Raw genomic sequence first — 26,266 nt, forward strand, 5'->3', positions numbered from 1 at the left:
TTTCATTAGGTCCCATTTGTTAATTTTTGTTTTTATTTCCATTACTCTAGGAGGTGGATCAAAAAAGATCTTGCTATGATTTATGTCACAGAGTGTTCTTACTATGTTTTCAACTAAGACTTTTAAAGTGTCTGGTCTTACATTTAGGTCTCTAATCTACTTTGAGTCTATTTTTTGTGTATGGTGTTAGAGAGTGTTCTAATTTCATTCTTTTACATGTAGCTGTCCAGTTTTCCCAGCACCACTTGTTGAAGAGACAGTCTTTTCTCCATTGTGTATCCTTGCCTCCTTTGTCATAGATTAGTTGACCATAGGTTCGTGGGTTTATCTCTGGGCTTTCTATCCTGTTGCATTGATCTATATTTCTGTTTTTGTGCCAGTCCCATCCTGTCTTGATTACTGTAGCTTTGTAGTGCAGTGTGAAGTCGTGGAGTCTGATTCCTCCAGCTCCGTTTTTTCCCCTCAAGACTGCTTTGGCTATTCAGGATCTTTTGTGTCTCCATACAAATTTTAAAACTTTTTTGTTCTAGTTCTGTAAAAAATGCCACTGGTAATTTGATAGGGATTGCATTGAATCTGTAGATTGCTTTGGGTAGTAGAGTCATTTTCACAATATTGATTCTTCCAATCCGAGAACATGGTATAGTTCTCCATCTGTTTGTGTCATCTTTGATTTCTTTCATCAGTGTCTTACAATTTTCTGTGTACAGGTCTTTTACCTCCTTAAGTAGGTGTATTCCTAGGTATTTTATTCTTTTTGTTGCAATGGTGAATGGGACTGTTTCCTTAAATTCTCTTTCTGATCTTTCGTTGTTGGTGTATAGGAATGCAAGAGATTTCTGTGCATTAACTTTGTATCCTGCAGGGCTTCCCTGGTGGCGCAGTGGTTAAGAATCCGCCTGCCAATGCAGGGGACACAGATTCAAACCCTGGTCTGGTAAGATCCCACATGCCACGGAGCAGCTAAGCCCGTGCACTACAACTACTGAGCCTGTGCTCTAGAGCCCACAAGCCACAACTACTGAAGCCCACGTGCCTAGAGCCCATGCTCCACAACAAGAGAAGCCACCATAATGAGAAGCCCACACACCGCAATGAAGAGTAGCCTCCTCTTGCCACAGCTAGAGAAAGCCCACGTGCAGCAATGAAGACCCAATACGGCCAAAAATAAATTTTTAAAAATAATAATAAATAAATAAATAAATTTTGTATTCTGCAACTTTACCAAATTCATTGATTAGCTCTAGTAGTTTTCTGGTGGTAGTTTTAGGATTCTCTATGTATAGTGTCATGTCATCTGCAAACAGTGACAGTTTTACTTCTTCTTTTCCAATTTGTATTCCTTTTATTTCTTTTTCTTCTCTGATTGCCATGGCTAGGACTTCCAAAACTATGTTAAATAAGAGTGGCGAGAGTGGACATCCTTGTCTTCTTCCTGATCTTAGAGGAAATGCTTTCAGTTTTTCACCATTGAGAATGATGTTTGCTGTGGGTTTGTTGTATATGCCCTTTTTATGTTGAGGTAGTTTCTCTCTATGTCCACTTTCTGGAGAGTTTCTATCATACATGGGTGTTGAATTTTTTCAAAAGCTTTTTCTGCATCTATTAAGATGATCATATGGTTTTTATTCATAAATTTGTTAATATGGTGTATCACATGTATTGATTTGCATATACTGAAGAATCTGTGTATCCCTGGGATAAATCCCACTTGACCATGGTGTATGATCCTTTTAATGTGTTGTTGGATTCTGTTTGCTAGTATTTTGTTGAGGATTTTTGCATCTACAATCATCAGTGATATTGGTGTGTAATTTCCTTTTTTTGCTGTATCTTTGTCTGGTTTTGGTATCAGGGTGACGGTGGCCTCATAGAAGGAGTCTGGGAGTGTTCCTTCCTTCGCAATTTTTTGGAAGAGTTTGAGAAGGACAAGTGTTAGCTCTTCTCTAAATGTTTGATAGAATTCACCTGTGAAGCCATCTGGGCCTGGACTTTTGTTTGTTGGAAGATTTTTAATCACAGTTTCAATTTCATTACTTGTGATTGGTCTGTTCATATTTTCTATTTCTTCCTGGTTCAGCCTTGGAAGGTTATACCTTTCTAAGAATTTGTCCATTTCTTCCAGGTTGTCCGTTTTATTGGCATAGAGTTGCTTGTAGTAGTCTCTTATGATGCTTTGTGTTTCTGTGGTGTCCGCTGCAACTTCTCCTTTTTCTTTTCTAATTTTATTGAGTTGAGTCCTCTCCTTCTTTGTCTTGATGAGTCTGGCTAAAGGTTTATCAATTTTGTTTATCTTCTCAAAGAACCAGGTTTTAGTTTTATTGATCCTTGCTATCGTTTCCTTTGTTTCTATTTCATTTATTTCTGCTCTGATCTTTATGATATCTTTCCTTCTACTAATTTTGGGTTTTGTTTCTTCTTCTTTCTCTAGTTCCTTTAGGTGGAAGGTTAGATTGTTTATTTGAGACTTTTCTTGTTTCTTGAGGTAGGCTGGTATTGCTATAAACTTCCCTCTTAGAACTGCTTTTGCTGCATGCCATAGGTTTTGGATCGTCGTGTTTTCCTTGTAATCTGTCTGTAGGTATTTTTTGATTTCCTCTGATTTCTTCAGTGATCTCTTGCTTATTTAGTAATGTATTGTTTAGCCTCCATGTGTTTGTGTTATATGCTTTTTTCCTTGTAATTGATTTCTAATCTCATAGCATTGTGGTCAGAAAAGGTACTTGATATGATTTCAATTTTCTTAAATTTACTGAGGCTTGATTTGTGACCCAAGATGTGATCTATCCTGGAGAATGTTCTGTGCACACTTGAGAAGAAAGTGTAACGTGCTGTTTTGGGATGGAATGTCCTATAAATATCAATTAAATCTATCTGGTCTCTTGTGTCATTAAAAGCTTCTGTTTCCTTATTAATTTTCTGTCTGGATGATCTGTCCATTGGTGTAAGTGAGGTGTTAAAGTCCCCCACCATTATTGTGTTACTGTCGATTTCCTGTTTTACAGGTGTTAGCAGTTGCCTTATGTACTGAGGTGCTCCTATGTTGGGTGCACATATAATTGTTATATCTTCTTCTTGGATTGATCCCTTGATCATGATGTAGTGTCCTTCCTTGTCTCTTGTAGCATTCTTTATTTTAAAGTCTATTTTGTCTGATATGAGTATAGCTACTCCAGCTTTCTTTTGATTTCCATTTGCATGGAATATCTGTTTCCATCCCCTCACTTTCAGTCTGTGTGTGTCCCTAGGTCTGAAGTGGGTCTCTTGTAGACAACATATATATGGTATATATATATACACATATATATGTATATATGTATATACAATATATATATACCATATATATATTGCATATACATATATACATATATATGTGTATATATATTTTATATATATATATATATACATATATATATGGTTTTTGTATCCATTCAGCGAGCATGTGTCTTTTGGTTGGAGCATTTAATCCATTCACGTTTAAGGTAATTATCGATATGTATGTTCCTATAACCATTTTCTTAATTGTTATGGGTTTCTTTTTGTAGGCCCTATTATTCTCTTGTGTTTCCCACTTAGTGAAGTTCCTTTAGCATTTGTTGTAGAGCTTGTTTGGTGGTGCTGAATTCTCTTCGCTTTTGCTTGTCCGTAAAGCTTTTGATTTCTGTCGAATCTGAATGAGGTCCTTGCCGGGTAGAGTAATCTTGGTTGTAGGTTCTTCCCTTTCATCACTTTAAATATATAATGCTACTCCCTTCTGGCTTGTAGAGTTTCTTCTGAGAAATCAGCTGTTAACCTTATAGGAGTTCCCTTATATGTTATGTCGTGTTCCCCTTATGATTTCAATGATTTTTCTTTGTCTTTAATTTTTGTCTATTTGATTACTATATGTCTTGGTGTGTTTCCCTTGGGTTTATCCTGCCTGGGACTCTCTGTGCTTCCTGGACTTGGGTGGCTATTTCCTTTCCCATATTAGGGAAGTTTTTGACTACAATCTCTTCAAATATTTTCTCGGGTCCTTCCTCTGTTCTTCTCCTTCTGGGACCCCTTTAATGCGAATGTTGTTGCATTTAATGTTGTCCCAGATGTCTCTTAGGCTGTCTTCATTTCTTTTCATTCTTTTTTCTTTATTCTGTTCCGCAGCAGTGAACTCCACCATTTTGTCTTCCAGGTCACTTATCCGTTCTTCTGCCTCAGTTATTCTGGTATTGATTCCTTCTAGTGTATTTTTCATTTCAGTTACTGTACTGTTCATCTCTGTTTGTTTGTTCTTGAATTCTTCCAGGTGTTTGTTCTTTAATTCTTCTAGGTCTCTGTTAAACATTTCTTGCATCTTCTCCATCTTTGCCTCCATTCTTTTTCCAAGGTCCTGGGTCATCTTCACTATCATTATTCTGAATTCTTTTTCTGGAAGGTTGCCTATCACCACTTCATTTAGTTGTTTTTCTGGGGTTTATCTTGTTCCCTCATCTGGTACAAAGTTCTCTGCCTTTTCATTTTGTCTATCTTTCCATGAATGTGGTTTTCCTTCCACAGGCTGCAGAATTGTAGTTCTTCTTGTTTCTGCTGTCTGCCCTCTATGTGAACAATTATTATATGAATAATTGTGAACAACTATGCTGTCATGGTGACGTCACCTGCTAGCTGTGATGGGCTGGGAAACACCCCCACCTGCCGCCTCCACAGCCGAATCATTACTGAATCTAAAGTGCTCAGAGATTAAAATGGTGATGAATTACTTGCCTTTTGCTTTAGGGCTTATAAAAAAATTGTTAAAGTAATAAACTGAAATCCTACTCTTCAGCATAGGGAGAAGAGGGGAAACGAATTGAGATATTAACATCAGACAAAGTAGACTTCACAGCAAAGAAAACGACCAGGGATACAGAGAGATGTTACATAATAATGAAAGGGTCAGTTCCTATGAAGATATAATAATCCTAAATGTGTGTGCACCTAACAAGAGGAAAAGGGATACAGACATAGGGCCTAGAAAAGAATAGAGACCAGAAGTAGATCCACACACATATGACAAATTGACCTTTGACAAAGGTCTAAACACAAAGGGAGAAAGAACAGTCTTTTTAATAAATGGTATTGGAACAAATGAACATCCATATGCAAGAAAATGAATCTGAATCTAAATCCCACATCTTACACAACGTTAACTCAAAATGGATCAGAGATCTAAATGTAAAATGTAAACCTATAAAACTTCTGTAAGAAAACATAGAAGATGGGACTTCCCTGGTGGCGCAGTTGTTAAGAATCTGCCTGCCAACGCAGGGGATACAGGTCTGAGCCCTGGTCTGGGAAGATCCCACATGCCACAGAGCAACTAAGCCCATGCGGCACAACTACTGAGCCCGTGCTCTAGGGCCCGCGAGCCACAACTACTGAGCCCATGTGCCACAACTACTGCAGGCCACGTGCCTAGAGCCTGTGCTCTGCAACAAAGAGAAGCCACCGCAATGAGAAGCCCGCACATCACAACAATGAGCAGCCCCTGCTCGCCACAACTAGAGAAAGCCTGCACACAGCAACGACGACCCAAGGCAGCCAAATAGAGATAAATAAAATAATTTTAAAAAGAAAGAAAACATAGAAGAAAAATCTTCATGACTTAAAATTAGGCAAAATTAGCCATGACACCAAAAGCACCATCCATAGAAGAAAAATCGATAAACTGGACTTTATCAAAATTAAAACCTTTTTCTCTGTGAAAGACACTTAAGAGATAAAAAGACAAGCTATAGACTGGGAGAAACTATTTGCAAGTCACATGTTCAACAAGGGAATTGTATCCAGCATATGGAAAGAACTCTCAAAACTCAACAGTAAGAAAACAACTTATTTAAAAATTGGTTGAAAAAAAACTTGAAAAGGGCTTCCCTGTTGGCACATTGGTTAAGAATCTGTCTGCCAATGCAGGGGACACGAGTTCGAGCCCTAGTCCAGGAAGATCCCACATGCCATGGAGCAACTAAGCCAGTGCGCCACAACTACTGAGCCCGCACTCTAGGGCCTGTGAACCACAACTACTGAAGCCCGCGTGCCTAGAGCCTGTGCTCCACAACAAGAGAAGCCACTGCAACAAGAAGCACGTGCACTGCAATGAAGAGCAGCCCCTGCTCGCCACAGAGAAAGCCCGTGTGCAGCAATGAAGACCCAACGCAGCCAAAAATAGATAAATAAAATTTTTTTAAAAAGGCCAACATCATTAGCTATTAAGGAAATGCAAATTAAAACCACTGAGATAGCACTACCTACCTATTGAAATGGCTAAAATAAAAAAATACTGCCAAACCACATGATCATTTCAACAGATGCAAAAAAAGCATTTGATAAAATTCAACATCTATTCATGTTAAAAACTCTTACCGAAGTGGGTATAGAGGGAACATATCTCAACATAATAAAAGCTATTTATGACAAACCCACAGCCAACATAAGACTCAATGGTGAAAACCTGAAAGCCTTCCCACTAAAATCTGGAACAAGAGAAGGATGCCCACTCTCGCTTCTCTTCAACATAGTATTGGAAGTCCTAGCCACAGCAGTCAGACAAGAAAAAGAAATAAAAGGCATCCAAATTGGAAGGGAAGAGGTAAAACTGTCATTATATGCAGATAACATGATACTATATACAGAAAACCCTTAAGACTCCACACAAAAACTAGTAGAACTAATAAACGAATTCAGCAAGGTAGCAGGATACAAGATTAACAAACAGAAATCTTTTGCATTTCTTTACACAAACAATGAAATATCAGAAAGGCAAAGTAAAAAACAACCCCTTTTAAAATCACATAAAAAAAATATCTAGGGGGCTTCCCTGGTGTCGCAGTGGTTTAGTCCGCCTGCTGATGCAGAAGACGCAGGTTCGTGCCCTGGTCCAGGAGGATCCCACATGCCGTGGAGCGGCTGGGCCCGTGGGCCATGGCCGCTGAGCCTGCGCATCCGGAGCCTGTGCTCCGCAGCGGGAGAGGCCACAGCAGTGAGAGGCCCGCGTACCGCAAAATAATAATAAAAATAAAAAATATCTAGGAATAAACCTGACCAAGGAGGTGAAAGACTTATGTGCTGAGAACTATAAAACATTGATTAAGGAAATTACAGATGATTCAAAGAAATGGAAAGATATCCCATGCTCCTGGATTGGAAGAATATTGTTAAAATGGCCATACTCCCCAAAGCAATCTACAGATTAAATGCGATCACTATCAAATTATCCATGACCTTTTTCACAGAACTAGAACAAATAATCCTAAAATTTATGTGGAACTATAAAAGACCTAGAATTGCCAAAATAAGCCTGAGGAAAAAGAACAAAGCTGGAGGTATAACCCACCCTGATTTCAGACTATACTACAAAGCTACAGTAATCAAAACAACATGGTACTGGCACAAAAACAGACATATGGATCAATGAAACAGAATAGAGAGCCCAGAAATAAATCCACACACCTATGATCAATTAATCTTCGGCAAAGGAGGCAAGAATATACAATGGAGAAAAGACAATCTCGTCAGCGAGTGGTGCTGGGCAAGCTGGACAGTCACATATAAATCAATGAAGTTAGAACACTCCCTCACACCATACACAAAAATAAACTCAAAATGGCTTAAAGAGTTAAATATAGGGGCTTCCCTGGTGGCGCTAGTGGTTGAGAGTCCGCCTGCCGATGCAGGGGATATGGGTTCGTGCCCCGGTCCGGGAAGATCCCGCATGCCGCGGAGCAGCTGGGCCCGTGAGCCATGGCCGCTGAACCTGCGCGTCCAGAGCCTGTGCTCCGCAACGGGAGAGGCCACAACAGTGAGAGGCCCGCGTACCGCAAAAAACAAAACAAAAAAAAAGACTTAAATATAAAACATGACACCATAGAAATCCTAGAAGAGAACACAGGCAAAACATTCTCTGACATAAATGTAAGAATGTTTTCTTAGATCAGTCTCCCAAGACAAGAGAAATAAAAGCAAATATAACAAATGGAACCAAATCAAACTTACAAGCTTTTGCACAGCAAGGGAAACCATAAACAAAATGAAAAGACAACCTACGGAATGGGAGAAAATATCTGCAAATGATGCAACTGACAAGGGCTTAATTTCTAAAATATACAAACAGCTCATACAACTCAATAACAAAAAAACAAACAACCCAATCAAAAAATGGGCAGAAGACCTAAAGAGGCATTTCTCCAAAGAAGACATACAGATAGCCAACAGACACATGAAAAGATACTCAACATTGCTAATTATTAAAATCAAAACTAGGGACTTCCCTGGTGGCACAGTGGTTAAGAATCCGCCTGCCAATGCAGGGGACACAGGTTTGAGCCCTGGTCTGGGAAGACCCCACATGACGCAGAGCAACTAAGCCCGTGTGCCACAACAACTGAGCCTGCGCTCTACAGCCCACGAGCCACAACTACTGAAGCCTGCGTTCCTAGAGCCTGTGCTCGCAACAAGAGAACCCACTGCAACAAGAAGCTCACACACTGTCACGAAGAGTAGCTCCTACTCAGTGCAGCTAGAGAACGCCTGAGCACAGCAATGAAGACCCAACACAGCCAAAAATAAATTAATTAAAAAAAAAATCAAAACTACAATGAGGTATCACCTCATACCAGTCAGAATGGCCATCATCAAAGTCTACAAATAACAAATGCCAGAGAGGGTACGGAGAAAAGGGAACCGTCCTACACTGTTGGTGGGAATGTAAACTGGTACAGCCACTATGGAAAACAGTATGGAGGTTCCTTAAAAAACTAAAAATAGAACTACCATATGACCCAGCAATCCCACTCCTGGGCAGATATCTGGAGAAAACTGTAATTTGAAAAGATACATTCACCCCAACGTTCACAGCAGCACTACTTACAATAGCCAAGACATGGAAGCAACCTAAATGTCCATCAACAGATGAATGGATAAAGAAGATGGGTGATATATACATGTGTGTGTGTTTGTGTGTGTGTGTGTGTGTGTGTGTGTGTATACACAGACAATGGAATACTACTCTCCCATAAAAAAGAATGAAATAATGCCATATGCAGCAACATGGATGGACTTAGAGATGATCATACTAAGTAAGTCAGAAGAGAAAGACAAATACCATATATCACTTGCATGTGGAATCTAAAATATGATACAAATGAACTTATTTACAAAAGAGAAACAGACTCACAGACATAGAAAATAAACTTATGGTTACCAGAGGGAAAAGGAGGTGGGGAGGGATAAATTAGGAGTTTGGAATGAGCAGATACAAACTACTATATATATAATAGATAAACAACAAGGTCCTATTGTATAGCACAGGGAACTATATTCAATATCCTGTAATAAACCATAATGGAAAAGAATATGAAAAAGAATATGTATATATATAACTGAGTCACTTTGCTGTACACCAGAAACACAACATTGTAAATCAAGTATACTTCAATAAATAAGTAAATAAATGAAAATTTAAAGTATAGAAAAACTAATGCCAATACTAAGCGTTAACAGGGGCATAGAGCCACTTGAATCCTCATACACTGTTGGTGGGAATGCAAAATAGTGCTGCCATTCTAGAAAAGAGTTTGGCGATTTCTAATGAAGTTAAACAGACACTTACCCTATGACCCAGCAAACCTGCTCCTAAGTATTTACCCTAGAGAAATGCAAACCTCTACATGCATGTTTAAAGCAGCTCGATCCATAACTGCCAGAAACTGTAAATAACTCAAATTTCCTTCAACGGGTGAATGGATAAACACACTGTGATATGTCCATATAATGAATACTACTCGGCAATGAAAAAGAACAAACTACTGATACACACGACAGCTTGGATGAATCTCGGGGGCATTATACTAAGTGAAAGAAGCCACTCTCAAAGGTTACATACCATATGATTCCACTTACATGACAATCTTGAAAAGACAAAACTATAGTGACACAGAACAAATCAGCGGTTTCCAGAGATTAGGGTTGGGTGGGATGTGTGACTATAAAGAGGTAGCAGGAGGGAGATTTTTTAGTCGAAGGAACTGCTTTGTATTTTGATTATGGTGGTGGTTACGTGACTCTATACATGTTTTAAAATTCATAGAACTGTAGTCTTTCTTTAGGAAACTCTGAAGAAGCATGAATCTTGGGAATGATTCAAACAGGTGGTAAATCCTCATTTTTGCTTTATAAGTAGAAAAGTGGGTAAAACAGGGGAGCTGCTTCAAGCATAGGAAATGGCTTATCCCTAGATTCAGAGATGAGATGGGTGAAACGGAGAATAGTAAACTCAAAGGACAGAGGTGAAGTTTAAGGAGGCAGAAGTTAGGGCAGTGAATTTCACTGAGGGTAACGGTACAGTGGTACAAGATGACCGAAGAAGACAGTGTACATGGCTCCCTAGGGTGGTGGGTATGTAGTTTAAAAACATATATTCAATGTTAAAATTATCAACCTGAAAAATAAAGATAATAAAAGCTCAAGTCTTCGTCATATACGCTCAAGAAACAACACTTATACAATCTTCTTGGTTGGTGGCAATACCAAGATGATACTGAGAGCAATCAGGGGATGGGGAGGATTAACAACAGAAGAGAGCAGCGATGTTGAAAAGGTGGCATCCACTGCTCCTAAGAAGGCGTGTGCATGTGAGAGGAGGGGCAGGTAAGGGCTGCAAAGTGGATGCTGACCCAGAACAGCAGAACACTTAAGGACTTAGAAAACAGGTGGAAACAAAACTAGATACAATTCAACAAGAATTTATTTATTGGGCTTACGTGTTCAATAAATGTCTGCTTAACTAACTTTAGTAGCAATCACTCCCACACATTTGAGATGACTCAGCTCCCTTTACACATACACTCCCACTCCCAGGGCCCCAACAACTCTTTAAACAGAACCTCTTCTCTTTTTTCCAAATCACCCCCCCACTCCCCCATCCCAGCAGCTACCCTTTGACCCAGCCACATCTTGCCCCAGTATTTAGGTACAAGAAATTTCAACTATACAACACTGCCTGCAAGTTTTAACAACGAACAACCTACGAACAGCATGTGAGTGGATACCAAAAAATCAAGGCTATGTTAATGGAAGTAGAGTTTTCAGAACAAGGGAAATGAGCGTCTCACTGAACTGCCAGCCTGGCAGAGCACACCTGGCATACTGTCACTGCCAAACACCATGTTTGAAAAGGGATATTCCCTACCTGGAACATACCCAGAGGTTGGTCAGGGCTATGAAGAGGCTGAGAGCCACAGCTCATGAAGGGAGAATAGGGTGTTTAGAGAAGGTTTAAGGGAGAGCAAGTTAGCATCTTCAAATTGCTGAAAGGTTGTCCTCTGAAAGAGGGATTTGATTTTTTTGGCTATTCAACTCAAGTCAGATTTCAACTCAACGTAAGAGCTTCCTAATATTTAGAATTTTCCAAATAGAATGGACAGGGTTGTAGGTAATGTGAGCTCAGTCTCTGGTATTATTTGTGCAGAAGGTCCCTGAAGGCCGTTCCTCAAGGGAGGCACGGAACATAATGCAGTGTTTAAGGCCACAGCCCCCACACTGTGTAAGATACACCTGGGTTCAAATCTGCTCTGCCACTTATTAGCTATGTGATCTTGAGCGAATTACTTAACTTCTCTGGCCCTTGGTTTCCTTTTGTATAAAAAGGAGGGTTCGAAGCAGACTGGAGACCATGGGTCGGGACCCCTCGGGCCCTTTACTTCATCCCCATTCTAATGGAAACCACTGTTGCCTCTGCCTATCCAGTAACTGTTCCCCCCTTTTCTGGTAATGGCCTATAATTTCCCCTGCTCTGATTCAGTAGTGGTTCTGGGGAGGGGAGGCAGGGTTGATCCCATAACTGCCTGACCCCTGGCCACAACCCCAGCTGCAGGGAAGGACGTGTGACCCAGCCTGGCCAATCTAGGCACAGTTCAGGCATGTGCACACGACCCAAGCTGGACCAACTGAGAGCCATTCACAGTCAGGACTTTCTCTAGGGGCACTATAGGAAAAGCTTGCTTTCTACAGAGGGCACCAATCTGAAAGACTATAACCTGGAGCTGCCAAGGGACCACTTCTGCCACCACCTGAGATGAGCCTGCCAGAGAATAAAGCCCACTCTGAGTCAAACAGGGCCAAGTAATACAAAGAGATATACTTGGTCATTTGAGCTCCTAAATCCAGCCATGCCTGAACCTAGCCCAGTCGCTTGGGATTTTCAGTTATTTGACCAATAAATTCTCTTTTGTGCTTAAAGGCCATTTGAGGTGGGTTTGTGTCAGTTACATCTGAAAGAATCCTGACAGATACAACTACAAATGCCTATTAACTGGCCACAGTGAACTAGATACCGTAAAAACATTTGATGCTATTAAAGAAATCTAAGATTGAGGCAATATTGAGGCAAAATACATAAGCTAGATGGTAGCACCAAACTACTTAATTTAACATTTTGCAGTTCAATTTCTACCTGGAGGGCACAGAGATGGATGCTGTCATCTACCCACCAAAAACGGCACAGAGAGGATAGATTCCTTCTTCCCCTCCCTCCGTCCCAAAAGAAAATCGGAATAGCTCCTTACTGATCTCTCTGCCTCTAGTACTGCTTTCCTTCCAATCCATCCTCCACAAAGGGAGGTCACTGAAAGACCTAGAATCTCAAGCCTTCACTGCCCTGCTCAGAATTCTCCGACCCTACAAGATAGAACCGAAGTCCCTTGGGTAGCCATACAAGGCTCATCATGTGCTGGCTCTTCCTCTCACATCCCGCCTCATCACCCGTCGCTCCCTCCTTAGCTCCCCAGAAAACCCCAATTAGTATTTCCTGCACATGCTCTGCTCTCGCACTTCTGGGCCTGTGCACACACTCCTCTCCCCGCCTGTAATGCTCTCCAGCAAACGCCTCTCCTTCACATGCTCCCTCCTCCATGAAGCCTTCCTGAAGCTCCTTTTCCTATGCTCCAAGGGACAGAGGTCAGAGGCCTCCGGCTAACTCCTACCCTTAGACCTCTTTCCTTTGGATTAAGAATCGCTTAGTGCATCCCACCAACTTGCTCAGTTCCAAGGGAGGAATATACTGTTCAATTATTCAAATGCAATGCCCAAAAGAAACTAAGATAAATGTTGAAAATACATGATTACTCCCCCAGCCCCCTGTTCCCTACCGCCCCTGTGCTGGTAAAGCAAAAAATAGAATGTGAGAATTTCTATTACAAAAACTCCGAAAACTGGTTAAATTCATTTGTTGTATGGGAATTTTGTTCTAGCAACTGTTTGAAATGTTAAAGGAGATGGGGAAGGGCAATGCCTTGGACTTGGGAGAGGTTTTTTAAAGTGGGAATGACAGCAGCATTGGTTTTAAAATGACTGCATCTGTAATTGAGACTACTGGTTGTGTGAGTAACCCTTCTTTTTTCCATTATTTATTTATTATTTACTTTTTAATAGATTTATTTTATTTACTTATTTTTAGCTGCGTTGGGTCTTCATTGCTGCACGCGGGCTTTCTCTAGTTGCGGCGAGCGGGGGCTACTCTTTGTTGCGATGTGCGGGCTTCTCACTGCGGTGGCTTCTCTTGTTGCAGAGCACAGGCTGTAGGCACACGGGCTTCAGTAGTTGCGGATCGCGGGCTCTAGAGCGCAGGCTCAGTAGTTGTGGCGCACGGGCCTCAGTAGTTGTGGCTTGCGGGCTCTAGAGCGCAGGCTCAGTATTTGTGGCTCACGGGCTTAGCTGCTCCGCGGCATGTGGATCTTCCCGGACCGGGGCTCGAACCCATGTCCCGTGCACTGGCAGGCGGATTCTTAACCACTGTGCCACCAGGGAAGCCCCTTTTCCATTAGTTTAAAAGATAGGTTTCGGGCTTCCCTGGTGGTGCAGTGGTTGAGAGTCCGCCTGCCGATGCAGGGGACACGGGTTCATGCCCCGGTCCGGGAAGATCCCACGTGCCGCGGAGCGGCTGGGCCCGTGAGCCATGGCCACTGAGCCTGCGCGTCCGGAGCCTGTGCTCCGCAATGGGAGAGGCCACAACAGTGAGAGGCCCGCGCACCGCAAAAAAAAAAAAAAAAAGATAGGTTTTGCATAATTTGATATGTAAACCTCAAGCTTTCAGAGAATACTGTTGAAAATTTAAGCTCTAACATGCAACAGCCTCATGCTTTACCTAAGGAGATCACAGGTGTGCAATTTTCACTTGCAAATGATGTCTTTTTCTAAATTGCTGCCGATTAGATTTCCCCCTCTGGGTTCACAAATAAAGCACAGGCTGCAAGCTGCCCTGGGCCGACGCATCTGTATCATCTCATACGACTGAGTGATGGCTTACAGGGAAACAAACTGGGTCGGAGGCCAAGCGCTGCAGGCATCCACTTCATTTTAGCTTTGTTCTAGCTTCGTTCCAGATCCCAGTGCTCATCTTAAAACTTTCAAACTTCACAGAAACCATTCTGGGCCCCTCAGCTACAATCAAATGTGCAAATGACTTTACCACTCTTTTAGGAGATTTTAATTCTTTGACTCTCTTGCCAATTCCTTAGCTTGAGGTATCAGTCCTTAGCCTGGTGTTGTGGAAACTTAGAGAACACATTCAAACTCAGTAGGGCTGTCAGAATCCTCCTGGCCACGCCTGAAGTCCCAGGTATCAAGGGATTACTGGGTGCCACACTAGTAACCTTTCACCTGAACAGGAAAATTGCAAATGTCACCATTTGATATTTTCAATGACTTTTATTCCATCAGGTTCGGGTTCAGAGCATGGTGGCATCACACCTGTCACTCTGCCTCTGGGCTCTCCGGGAGTCCATAGATGGGCTTTGTGGGGGCAGGGAGCTGGAGGTCCTTAGACTCCTGGAACTTTCATGTGAGCATTTTTCCCAGGAGAAGATAAGATATTCACCCATCATCAAATTCTCAAATGGGTCTGTAACCCATTTGATTAAGGAACACTTCTCTAAATGTATTTTATGAACATTATGTTCTCCCTACCTATTATGAGGCAGATGTGATATTTACTTCACTCTATTAGTGAATAACTTTATTTCGCAGCAATCTGGTATGTCTAAAGTATTTATCTCTACTCTTTGGCCTGTTTCCAACAAGACGGAGCACTTATCACGGGGCTGTCAGCTCACCAAACGGATGACCTTGAAAAAGGTCCCCTCAACTCCCTTGGCTGGTATTCTTCAACTGTAAAAGGAGATTAGGTGATCTACATGACCTTTTAGATCCCTGCGAAACTTGGGAGAGATTTCCCTCGTACGGGTCTATTATGGTCCTTTATTTGTAAATGGAAGATTCAAGGACTTTTTTCATTGAATTACTCTAATGTTTTTATCTGGCACTAAAATATTTAAAGGCTGTCCTGAAAAGAGCACAGCAAAAGCCCCCCTCCTGGCTGCACCTAAAAAGAACTGAAGTGGGAGATGGCAGAAGGCAGGGCTGGGGTTGATACTAGGTTATCTATCAAGTGCTCTCTTTCTCGAATCTTCGACACACAGACCAGACAACCATCTGTCAGACAGTCCCTTTCTGACTACGGACGAAAAATGTCATTTCTGCCCTTTTTGGACTCAGGGCTGCTGGGAATGCTTGTGTATGCCCTGGCCCACAACTGTTCTCATTCCCATCTTGACTATTAAATAAATTCCTGCTAGATTAAACTGAACTAAGGACAACGGATAGGTTGCAGCAACTCTGGCCCAGTCTCTTTTTATGGACATACAATTAGGTTCTAAGAATCCCCAAATGATGGTTGTATGGTAGAGGTCTGACGAATAATAATAACAAGAGCAGTGGTCATTTGTTAACTGCACATACTACAGCACACAGACTATGTGGTTTAAGCATTTTAATTCATTCATTTATTCATTCAATCAACAACTGTTTTTAAAATCTCTACAACTGCCAGACACTAAGTGCTAAGGACAAAATGGTAATTAAAAAGAAATCCTTGGTCCTGTGCAGCGGACTTTATAGCCTAGTGGGAATTCATTCATTTTAAGTCACACAAATAGATGTAAAATTCCAACTCGGTTACGTGCAGCAAAGGGGATGTGTGTCATGCTGTGAGGGCATCAAGGAGGGAGGGGAGGGAGGGCTCCCCCGGTGGAGCCGGGGTGGAAGAGAGGTTAAGATGTTACCCAGAGTGAGGGTGCAGCAGGAGGGCATACCTGCTTTGGAAAAGACCACTTTGGCTGCAGTCAGGAGAAATACCGGGAGGGGACTGAGAGTAGCTGCAGAGAGAAAACAGGCTGGGAAGCTAGTACCGGGGTAGAGACTAGCAAGGCTGGCAGCTTAGACAAGGAGGGCGGTGACGGTAGAGCAGAGGAGAAGCAGCAGATGGATTCGAGAGACGTTCAGGAGATAGAATCAGCAAAGCTTGGTGATGGAATAGATACAGGTGGGAAAGGAAGAAAGAAGGGACCAAAAAGACTCCTGGGTTGCTGACTTGGGGCTCCAAATGGGTGGTGGTACCCAGATTTGTTGGGAAAGATCAAGAGTTTGCTGTTGGGCATGAGAGATTGGGGCGGTTTTCTCTCATTTTCTCCCTCCTGGTATGGCTCTTGACAAAGTCACGTTTTCAAGTCAGCTGAGCCAGCTGTTAAGCATTTACCAGCACACCACTGATGGTGCGTGAGAAGCTGGTGAGCTAGGCTGCAGCTGGACTGCAAAGTTTGATAGAACTCTGCATTTTATTCTAGGAGTGACGAAAGCCATGGCAAGTTGTAGGCAGGAGAGCAGTGTAGTCTGGTGCCTGATGTAAGGTTGCTTACTGCTGGGGAGGAGGGGCCAAGAGTGGAAGCAAGGAACTAATCAGGAGGCTAGAGGGGCAGTCCAGGCATGAGATGATGGTGGCCTGGACTCGGGTGGGGGCAGTGGACAGGGACAGAAGTGGGTGGAGCGCAGAGAGATTTTGGTGATCTAATTCATTAGGACATTCTCTCACTTTTTGGTGGGGCATGAGGGAAAAGAAGAAATCCAAGCTGACTCCTGGGTTACTCCTAGACTATGTTTATTAATACGGCCTTAATTTTTACAACTTAATAAAATCTCGAACATACAGGAAAGCAGAGAGAACAATATAACCAATACCCATCACTCAGATCCAACAAATGAAAGCATTCCACCATGAAGGAACGGTACAAATTCCTTCCTTTTTTAAAAAAGAAATAAAATGTTACAGATAAAGTTGAAGGCTTTTTTTCCTTTATTAATATGGTAAGTTATATTAATAGATTTTCTTAAAGAAAATTTCCTGGTGTTACTGACATAAACTTTACTTGATTATGCTGTATTTTTAATACATTGCTGGCTTCATTTTATTAATAATTTACTTTATATTTTTGCATCAATATTTATAAGTGAATTTCCTCCATAAATAATATTTCTCATTACGTCTTGTTTGACTATGGTATCTTGGGATATTGGCCACATAAAAGGAGTTGGTAGTTATCCCTCTTTATCTTTTATCTGAAACAGTTTATTTAAGATAGGGGTTATCTGTTAATCTCTTGCCCCTCTCTCACTCCATTGTAGTCACCACGCAAAAACCCAAGCTCTGGTTAAATGTGACTCTTTGCCTACCGCTGGGGGTGCACCTGCGCAGCTGGAAAAAAAAACACAGCCATACTGGTTGAACTTGCTTGAAATTAAGGACCCTTAATGCTGTCCAACAATCATGCTAGAAATCCCTGGACCATCCATTCCCTTCTTCTCCTAAAGGACAATTTCAAACCTTCTCCCCTCTCCTCAAACCTCTGATAACTCCTCTCCAACTTCACTCTCGGCTAATGACGGTGCCTTGTGTTTCACTGAGAAAGCAGAAGCCATCAAAAGAGAACACTGAGCCCGCGTACCCTGCCTTCCCTCTTGTTTTGATGGATAAACTATCTCTGCTCCAGTAATTCCCACTCTCACTCTTGCATTATCAGTTTTTCCCTATCTACTGGATCATTTCTACCAGATATATAATTTCTCAAATAAACCCCTCTCAAGCTCACATCTCCACCCAACCACTGCTCTCCTTTACAGCAGAATCTTCAAAAGAATCGTTTCAACGCGATCTTTAGCTCTTGTTCTTCCCTTCTCGAGCTCCCCTCAACCAATTTCTGCCTCTAATACTCACATAAACTGCATGACAAGATCACCAACAACTTCCACACCGCTAAATCTAATGGTCACTTCTCAGTCTTGTTGCTACTTGTCTTTGACCCATTATTAGTCTTTCCCCCATCTGATACTCCTCCTTGAATCACTTTCCTCACTTGGCTTCTAGGACGACAACCACCCTTGGCTGGTTTTCCCCCTTCCTCATCTGCTGCTTCTCAGTCTCCCTTGGTGTTCCCTCCTCATCTTCCGGAGCTCTCCATTTTTGGAAAGCTCCTCTTTAAATGTCATCTCTTCTCTGTTTAACTCACTCCTGTGATCTCATCCAGTCTCATTATCTTTCATTACATATATGTGTACCAACAGCTCCAAGATTTTCATCTCCAGCCCTAACCTCTCCCCTGACTTCTAGACTCATATATTCAACTGCCTATTTACCATTTCCACTTGGATGTCTAACGGTCACCTCGAAATTAATAAAACTCCTTATCTTCCCCCAGAAACTTGCTCCTCCACAATCTTCCCCATCTCAGTAAAAGGCAATTCCATCCTACCAGTTACTCAAGCCAAAAATCTTGGAGTCATTCTTGACTTTTTTCCATACATCATATACTCAGTCCACCAGTAAAACCTGTCTCTACCTATGAAATTTTCCCCAAACTCAACCATTCCTATCTGTCTCCACTACAACCACCCTTGCCTGAGCCATCATGCTCCAATTGCAGAAGCTTCCTAACTGGTCGCCCTGTTGTGCATCTTGACACCTTATATTCCATGCAACCGGTGGAGTGATTCTTTTCAAACATCATTCAGATGATGCCACTCATCTGCTCAAAGCCCTCTCACAGCTTCCCTTCCCACTCAGAATAAAAGCCAAATTCCTTAGCCTTCAAAGATGAATGAATAAATAAACCTCTAAATGTTCCTTGGTCCTAGTCTATAAACTCATCTTGGACTAGGAATTTTTTCACTCATTCAATTTTCTTTAATGGTTATAGTCTAATTAGGATGTAAATTTTTCTTGCTTTAACACTGGTAACATTTATCTAGAAAACTGTCATTTACGTTTTCAAATTTACTGCCCAAAATTGTTCATAGTATTTTTCCATTTTCTCCTAATATTGTCTATTTGTCCCTTTTCCCATCCCCCCATCAACCCTGACAGAAGTTTGCCTTTTTATTAGTCTTTTTAAAAAACTAGCTTCTGATTTTGTCAATCTTTATTATTTGTTTTATATTACATTAATTGTTGGTCTTATCTTTATTATTTCCTTTCATCTATTTCCTTGGGTATACTCTGTTGTCCTCTTCTCAACTTGAGTTCATTAATTTGTAAATCTTTCTTCTTTTCTTATACATTTCAGGATATAAACTTCTCTTCACATCCCACTTTAGCTATATTCCATAAATTGGTATTTGGAATGCCTTTGTTTTTATTCAGTTCTAAATATTTTATAATTTCCATTATAATTTCTTCTTAGATCCATGACATCATATGTGTACATATATATGTATGTGTGTGTATATATTCATGACGTACATATCCATTATGTTTAAATATATTTAGAAGTGGGCTTAGTAGGATTCCAAACATATTTGGTGGGGGGGGCGTTAGCAGTCATTGTTTATTGCTAATTTTCTTGCATTTTGGTCAAAAAATGTGGTATGCATAAAGTTGACTCTTCAGTATTTTTTGAGGTTTCCTTTATACCCTAATTTGTCATCAATTTTTGAAAAATATACTTTGCAAGGTTGAAACAAATAAGTATTTTCTACTGGTTGGGCACAGAATTCTACGTATGTATTACTTGATCAAGTTTGTTTCTTAGGGAAGTGTTCAAATTTTCTATGTCCTAATTATTTCTCTGCTTTATTAGTATCTGAGAGAAGGGTATTTAAAAACTCCCACTATGGTTATGGATTTGTTAACAATTAAGTCAAGTTTTTCTTTATACATTTTGAAGCTATGTTGTTAGTATTCTGTGGGTTTAAAACTGCTCTATTTTTTTTGGTGAATTATCCTTTTATCATCTAGTAATAACATTTCTTAATCCCTAATAGAATTCTTTTAAATTTCAAAAGCTTATCTGTCTGATGTTAGTATCAATATAATTACTCCAACTTATTTTTGGTTAGCATTTGCCTAGTATATCTTGTCTCACTAATTACTTTCAAACTTTCAGTATCCTCTGTTTTAGGTTTGTCTCTTATAAATCACATATATCTTTAAAATTTTTAAAAAATTAATTTCCATTATCTGGTTAATTTAAAATTTTACATCTATTGTGATTGCCTTTTTATCACTCTTTTTAAAAAACTGGCTTTTGGTTTTGTCAATCTTTATTATTTAGCAGTAAGTACATTTGGCAAATGACTAATGGAAAAAATTCTCTTTCACAGACACAGGAAAAGGAATTAGTTGATGTGCTAGCTGATCTGAACAAAGTATTGCCTCTAACAAAAGAATAATTACGAGTTTGGTATATTTAACACTGATTTCTAACAAGTGAAATCAATGTAAGTTGATGTCAACTTAAAAAGCTCAACATCACTAATCATCAGAGAAATGCAAATCAAAACCACAATGAGATACCACCTCACACCTGTCAGAACGGCCATCACCAAAAAGACCACAAATAACATGTTGGTGAGGATGTGGAGAAAAGGGAACCCTAGCACACTGCTGGTTGGAATGTAAATTGGTGCGGCCACTACAGAAAAGAGTATGGACCTCAAAAAACTAAAATCAGAACTACCATATGATCCAGCAATTCCACTCCTGGGTATATATCCAAAGAAAACAAAAACACTAATTTGAAAAGATACATGCACCCCAATGTTCATAGCAGCATTACTTACAATAGCCAAGATATGGAAGCCACCTAAATGTCCATCAACAGATAAATGGATAAAGAAGATGTGGTGTATATATACAATGGAATACTACTCGACCATAAAAAAGAATGACATTCTGCCATTTGCAACAACATGGATGGACCTAGAGGGTATTAGGCTTAGTGAAATAAGTCAGACAGAGAAAGACAAATACTGTGTTTTATCACCTATATGTGGAATCTAAAAAATAAAGCAAACAAACAAATATAACAAAACAGAAACAGACTCACAGATATGGAGAACAAATTAGTGATTACCAGTGGGGAGAGGGAAGGGGGGAGGGACAAGATAGGGGTAGGGGACTAAGAGGTACAAACTACTATGTATAAAATCAAGAAGCTACAAGGATATTTTGTACAGCATGGGGAAATATAGCCCTTATTTTATAATAACTTTCAATGGAATATAACCTATAAAACTATTGAATCACCAAGTTATACACCTGAAACTAATATGGTAAATCAACTATACTTTAAAAAAAACCGAACAAATCAGAAAGAGGTCAGCCTTGTACCAGTTGACAATGAAAACTGCCTCATAAACATCTGCACCTATCTACAGGGGATGGGAAATATAGTATAAACTTTAGAAACCACTCATTCAGAGTCCAGCTCATTCATTTTTTATTGTGGTAAAATATGCATAACATAAAATTGCTCATTCATTCTTACACAGTGGACAGGTGACCTGCCTAAGATCACTCAGAAAAGATGACCAGGCCCTAAATGGGTTAGGGCTCTACAACTGTGAAAACTAGCTGTTGCGGCGGGATGGGTGCGAGGTGGGGGAAAGTGGGAAGGAGTGATTCTGCATGTGCAGACTCACGGGATTTTCCAACAGAACCGTACTTGGAGTGTTCTGGTTAACCAGAAAAGCTTGACTATGCAGTCAGGAAGGGAAAAACAGGGCAAACATGAGGGCTTCTCACGAACTATCCCCAAAATAAATACAACTAAAGGCTCAGGCAACTTTTTTTTAATCATTAAAATGTTGGAGAGGAAAGTCCAATGCTGCAGATTTGCTTTAATGGGAAGACAGTTCTTTTGCTCCTGAGGGAAGGTAAGCTTGGATCAATAGCTGGGTCATTAGGATGGCTCAGAGTCTGCAGAACATATTTTATCAACAAGGACTTAAGGGTACTTTTCATGTGCCTGGAGCACTGCTTGATGCAAAAGGAATGAAACTGATGAGGTCTCTGTGCTTAAGGATCTCACAGAATCCATGAGGAGACATAATTATGTTCAAAGACCAGAAAGCAATTAGTAGCTGTATCAAGGCCTTCAGGAAAAAGAGCATCCTGGGCCAGGGTGGTGAGGCGAGGACTTGTGGCCTGGATATGTGTGGCCTATATCAAAATCGTAACACCATCAACAGCTCTCAACTATTTGCTAACTGCCTACTGGGGCGGGGGGCAGACAACATACTGGGCAGTAATCACAGGTGTTTATATCCTCATTTTACAGATAAGGGCATAGTCTCAGAGAGGCTGGGAAACGGTTACACCTGTAGTTGAAGGACGAGCTAGAGATTCAAACCCAGGTGTGACACAAGAACCAAGCTTGATCAGTTCTCCTTAAAGCCCCTTCCATCACAGTAATGAAGGGCCAGGATTTTCAACTTGGATTTTTAAAACACTTTGTAGAAGTAATTATAATATATTCCAAAGAGGAAGGCAAAAAAAAAAAAAAAAAATCACCCCCCACTTGCCTGCCTACTTCTTCTTCAGTTCTTAGCTTGAACATCGTCTCTTCCAGGACTCCTCCCTGCTCCCCAAACTGGGCTAAGCTCCCAAAATAAGAACCACAGTCCTTCATGTGCAATTTCAAAAGCCAATATGCTCTGAAAATTTAAAGTGTTTTCATAATTTTGCAGCAAGCTCGTTTGGTAGCAAAAGGTGACCTGATGTGAAACTACTTTCAGTCTTTACTTTTCCTACTCAGTGTGAATCTTCATATTCCAATGTGGAAAATAATAATGTGTTTGATTAAGGGTGCTGCCTAGACTTCACTGCAGTTACTAGAGAATATATATGTATATTACCTTCCTAAAGTCCAAACACTGCTGACTTGCAAACCACATCTGACCCCAGGAGTTTCGGACAAGGGACTCTGGACCTATTCCCTACGCATAAATCTGACTGCACTACAAGTATTTATTCTTCTTTGTAGGCCCAGCACCTGACAGAGTGCCTTGCACATAATAGGGACACAATAAATATCTCCTGAATGAAGAAACAAGGCTGTGAAATTGGCTATAGGGAAAAGGGTCAGTGGCTTGGGAGTGACCACGGCTCCCAACTTGAAGGCCAGGCCTCTACCCTGGAAGGCCACTTCCTTCTCTGACATGGAGCTCCTATAAATAATTGCCGTTGATGGAGGGCAAGCAACATAGCTGTTGTCTTCACTAGGAATAAAAATAGTCCAGTGGTCTTACATGATGGGCCCAGATATAACTTTAGCCGGGTAATACAAAACAGGAGACATTCCATACCTCAGACTACATGGGCAGCTTCGAAGATCCCCTCCAACTTGGGAGAAGACCTGCACTGGGTCTAACCCTGCTACCTGCAGTAACCTTTCTGGCCTGCAGTTTTCTCATCTGTAAAATGGCAACCAGAGTAAGCCCTAAGACCCTCGCAGGTGGGTCTCTAACAAGATAATTCAAGGGCAGAATAGCAGCAGTCGCCACACACGCCGGAGTGGGATGCACACCTCAGGAGTTTCTTCACTCCCGTCTACTGTCCTCGCAGTCCAGAGCTCACCATCCTCATTCAGTGTGCTCTGTCCAAACTACACACACCTCCTTCCATCCAAAAGCAGCAGAGTCAATGCAGAAAGACGCGTTTTGTACCCAGGGCACCCAGGGGGCTCCTTCTATCTTCGATCCCAAACAGCGGTCAAAGAATCCTGTGCAGTGTAGCCGCACAGCCCTTAGGTCCCCTGGCTCGTAAAGTGGACGGGGTGGGGAGTAACCATCGGCCAGCAAGGACCGGATTTAAAGAGGAAATTTCCTCTTAACTGCAAAGTCTCAGCACACGAGAGGGGGCTGGGTAGGAGAATAAGTGCCTCGAGATGGCAGTTCGGGGTGGTTCCTCCTTACCTGGTAACACAGGATTGTCTGCTGCACCAGCCGCGCGTATCCGTCTAAGCGGACCCCGGAATTGCTCCTGCTCCTCATCTCCGCGTTGCTCCGGGGCCTCGGCGTCCGACCTGCTACAAGGCGGTGGGACGCCTGGGCTGCGGCCGCCGAGCGGAGCCGGTTCCCAAGCACTCACAGCCTCGGTCAGTTCTCGAGATGGAGCCCGGCGTTACGAGGTAGGGACTTTTTTAAACGATAGAACCAAACTATGATTGGAAAGCAAGCCAACTAGAGTTTCTTACTGCTGAAAGGCGCGGAGGAGGAGAAAGGGGCTGGCGCTACGGCTGCCCCGCCTTGACCAGGTCCGTAGCGCTTCCGACGCTCGCGAGTCTCTCGCGGCCCCGCGGGAGAAGTGGGGAACTGGGTTCCGGGCGTGGGGCGACGATGCCCCCGCCGAGCCTTTTCTGTCTTCGGGCTGTCGCGAGACGGCCTCGGGGCCGGCCGCGAACTCTACACGACCCGCCTGCCGCAGCAGACTCACAGCCCAGTCCCCGGCCGCGCCCCCGCCGCGGAACGGAACCCTCCGAGTCGCGGCCAGTGGGGGAAGAAAAACGAGGTGGCCCCCGAGAGCAGCGGGGAACTTGGCTCCGGGCGGGAACGTTTGCCTCTCTCAGCCCCTTATCTCCCTGCCGGCCGTCGACCTCAGCGGAGGCTGTTGAAATAGGTCCTTCCGTCGCGGGCATCTGGACGCCCCGGGCCCGCCCCCGGACCCGCCCCCGGCGCGGAGCCGAATCCGTGGAGCCGGGCCTGAGGCCCAGAACGCGCCTAACACGCTCTGTCGCTGGCGGCCCCGCCCAGCCCTGAGATGAGCTTACAACCCCATCCCTGGCCCCGCCCTCTAGCACCGCCCCTAGATCCGCCGTCGCGGAGCAGAAAGCTCGCAGCTGCGGAGATAAAGGACTGACTCCGGGCGGGGGGTAAGGCTGCCTTCCTAAGCGGCCGTGGGGAGGGCCCCGGAATGGGTTGCCAACCTCGCCAGAGGTGGGAGAAATAGGTCCGCCCACTGCGGCTGCCTGGGCGCCCCTCCGCGGACCATAATAGTAGCCCTGCCCGTGGCGCGTCTGCGCCCACGAGCGGAAGTAGAGTAGTGGGGCCCAGGGGGGAAGAGGAGAGGGGGCGACTGGGGCAGAGCAGGGTCCCCCAGCTGCCCCCCGCGCCTGCGGCCTCGCCACTAGTCACCTGGCAGAAGCTCACCGAGCCTGGCCTGCAGTCCATCTCCAGACCTGCAACTTGAAACTCGACATTACAGTTTCTGGTGGCCTATCATTACCCACAGTGTTTACAATCTTCTGCCCACTATTCATTTTCCACCAAAATCTGGTCCCATATTAATTCCAGAGGACAGCTCAGCTAATATCCTTAACTCAAGCCCTTTGCTAGTCTCCATGCATCTACTGTATGCTTGACCCAGTAGGCCTCCTCCTCCTTGCCTATCTGAAGCTTGTCTTTGGTTTAAGGGCCTGCTCGGCTCTTCTCTATTAGCCCTCCCCATTCTCTGAATTCCCATAACAATTTCTTTAGTAAGAACTTAGGTCTTGGAGTCAGTTCAAATTGAGTTCAAATTCCAGTTCTGCCATTTACAAGTGGTGCGAGCTTTGGGATGTTTTAGCTGTTTGATATTCAATGTTCTCATCTGTAAAATGGGGATAATAATAGCACCTACCTCCTAGGGTGGCTTTGAACAAGAGGGTGAATATAAAGCAGTCAGCACCATGCTTGGCTCACAGGAAAGTACTTCATGAATCACAGCTGGTTCCATCATCATTTGACAACAATGTACTGCTCATATTGTTTTCACGTGAGGCATGTTTTTCTAACTGGATTGTAAGTTACTCATTGAAACAGTTTTGGTATCTCCTACCTTACCTGGTACAGTGTTGAGCATGTAGTTGTAGCTCAATTGGTACTGAATGAATGAATGAATGAAAGAAAATAAGTCATGTTCAGCTGGGTCCCCTATGTATCATCCTTAACCAAGTTCATTTTCAAAATTCCATAACATGAATCTGTGTCACTCGACTAAAGCACCAAACCCATTATCTCACTTTTTCTTACTATTGGCTCTTAAATAATGCAGCAATCCACGTGATGCGCCTCCATGCAAAATTTGCTATGGTCAAGGGGTAAATAAAACTAGACA

General features: G+C 42.4%; 1 protein-coding gene across 10 annotated transcripts in view; it reads right to left on the bottom strand.

Moving 5' to 3' along the window:
- The window catches only part of PHKA2 (phosphorylase kinase regulatory subunit alpha 2), an 87,325-nt gene extending 62,420 nt beyond the window's left edge, over positions 1-24,905 (bottom strand). For all 10 annotated transcript variants that reach the window (XR_013825662.1, XR_013825663.1, XM_079910164.1 and 7 more), the window contains exon 1: positions 24,088-24,905. Coding sequence is in view for 8 of the 10 variants with exons in the window: in XM_079910164.1 (XP_079766290.1) it covers positions 24,088-24,165 (78 nt within the window). In the remaining 2 variants the exon portion in view is untranslated. The remainder of the gene's footprint in view (positions 1-24,087) is intronic.
- Between the last annotated feature and the right edge of the window lie 1,361 nt (positions 24,906-26,266).

This window comes from Stenella coeruleoalba (genome assembly GCF_951394435.1).
Source record: "Stenella coeruleoalba genome assembly, chromosome: X".
Classification (NCBI taxonomy): Eukaryota; Metazoa; Chordata; class Mammalia; order Artiodactyla; family Delphinidae; genus Stenella; species Stenella coeruleoalba.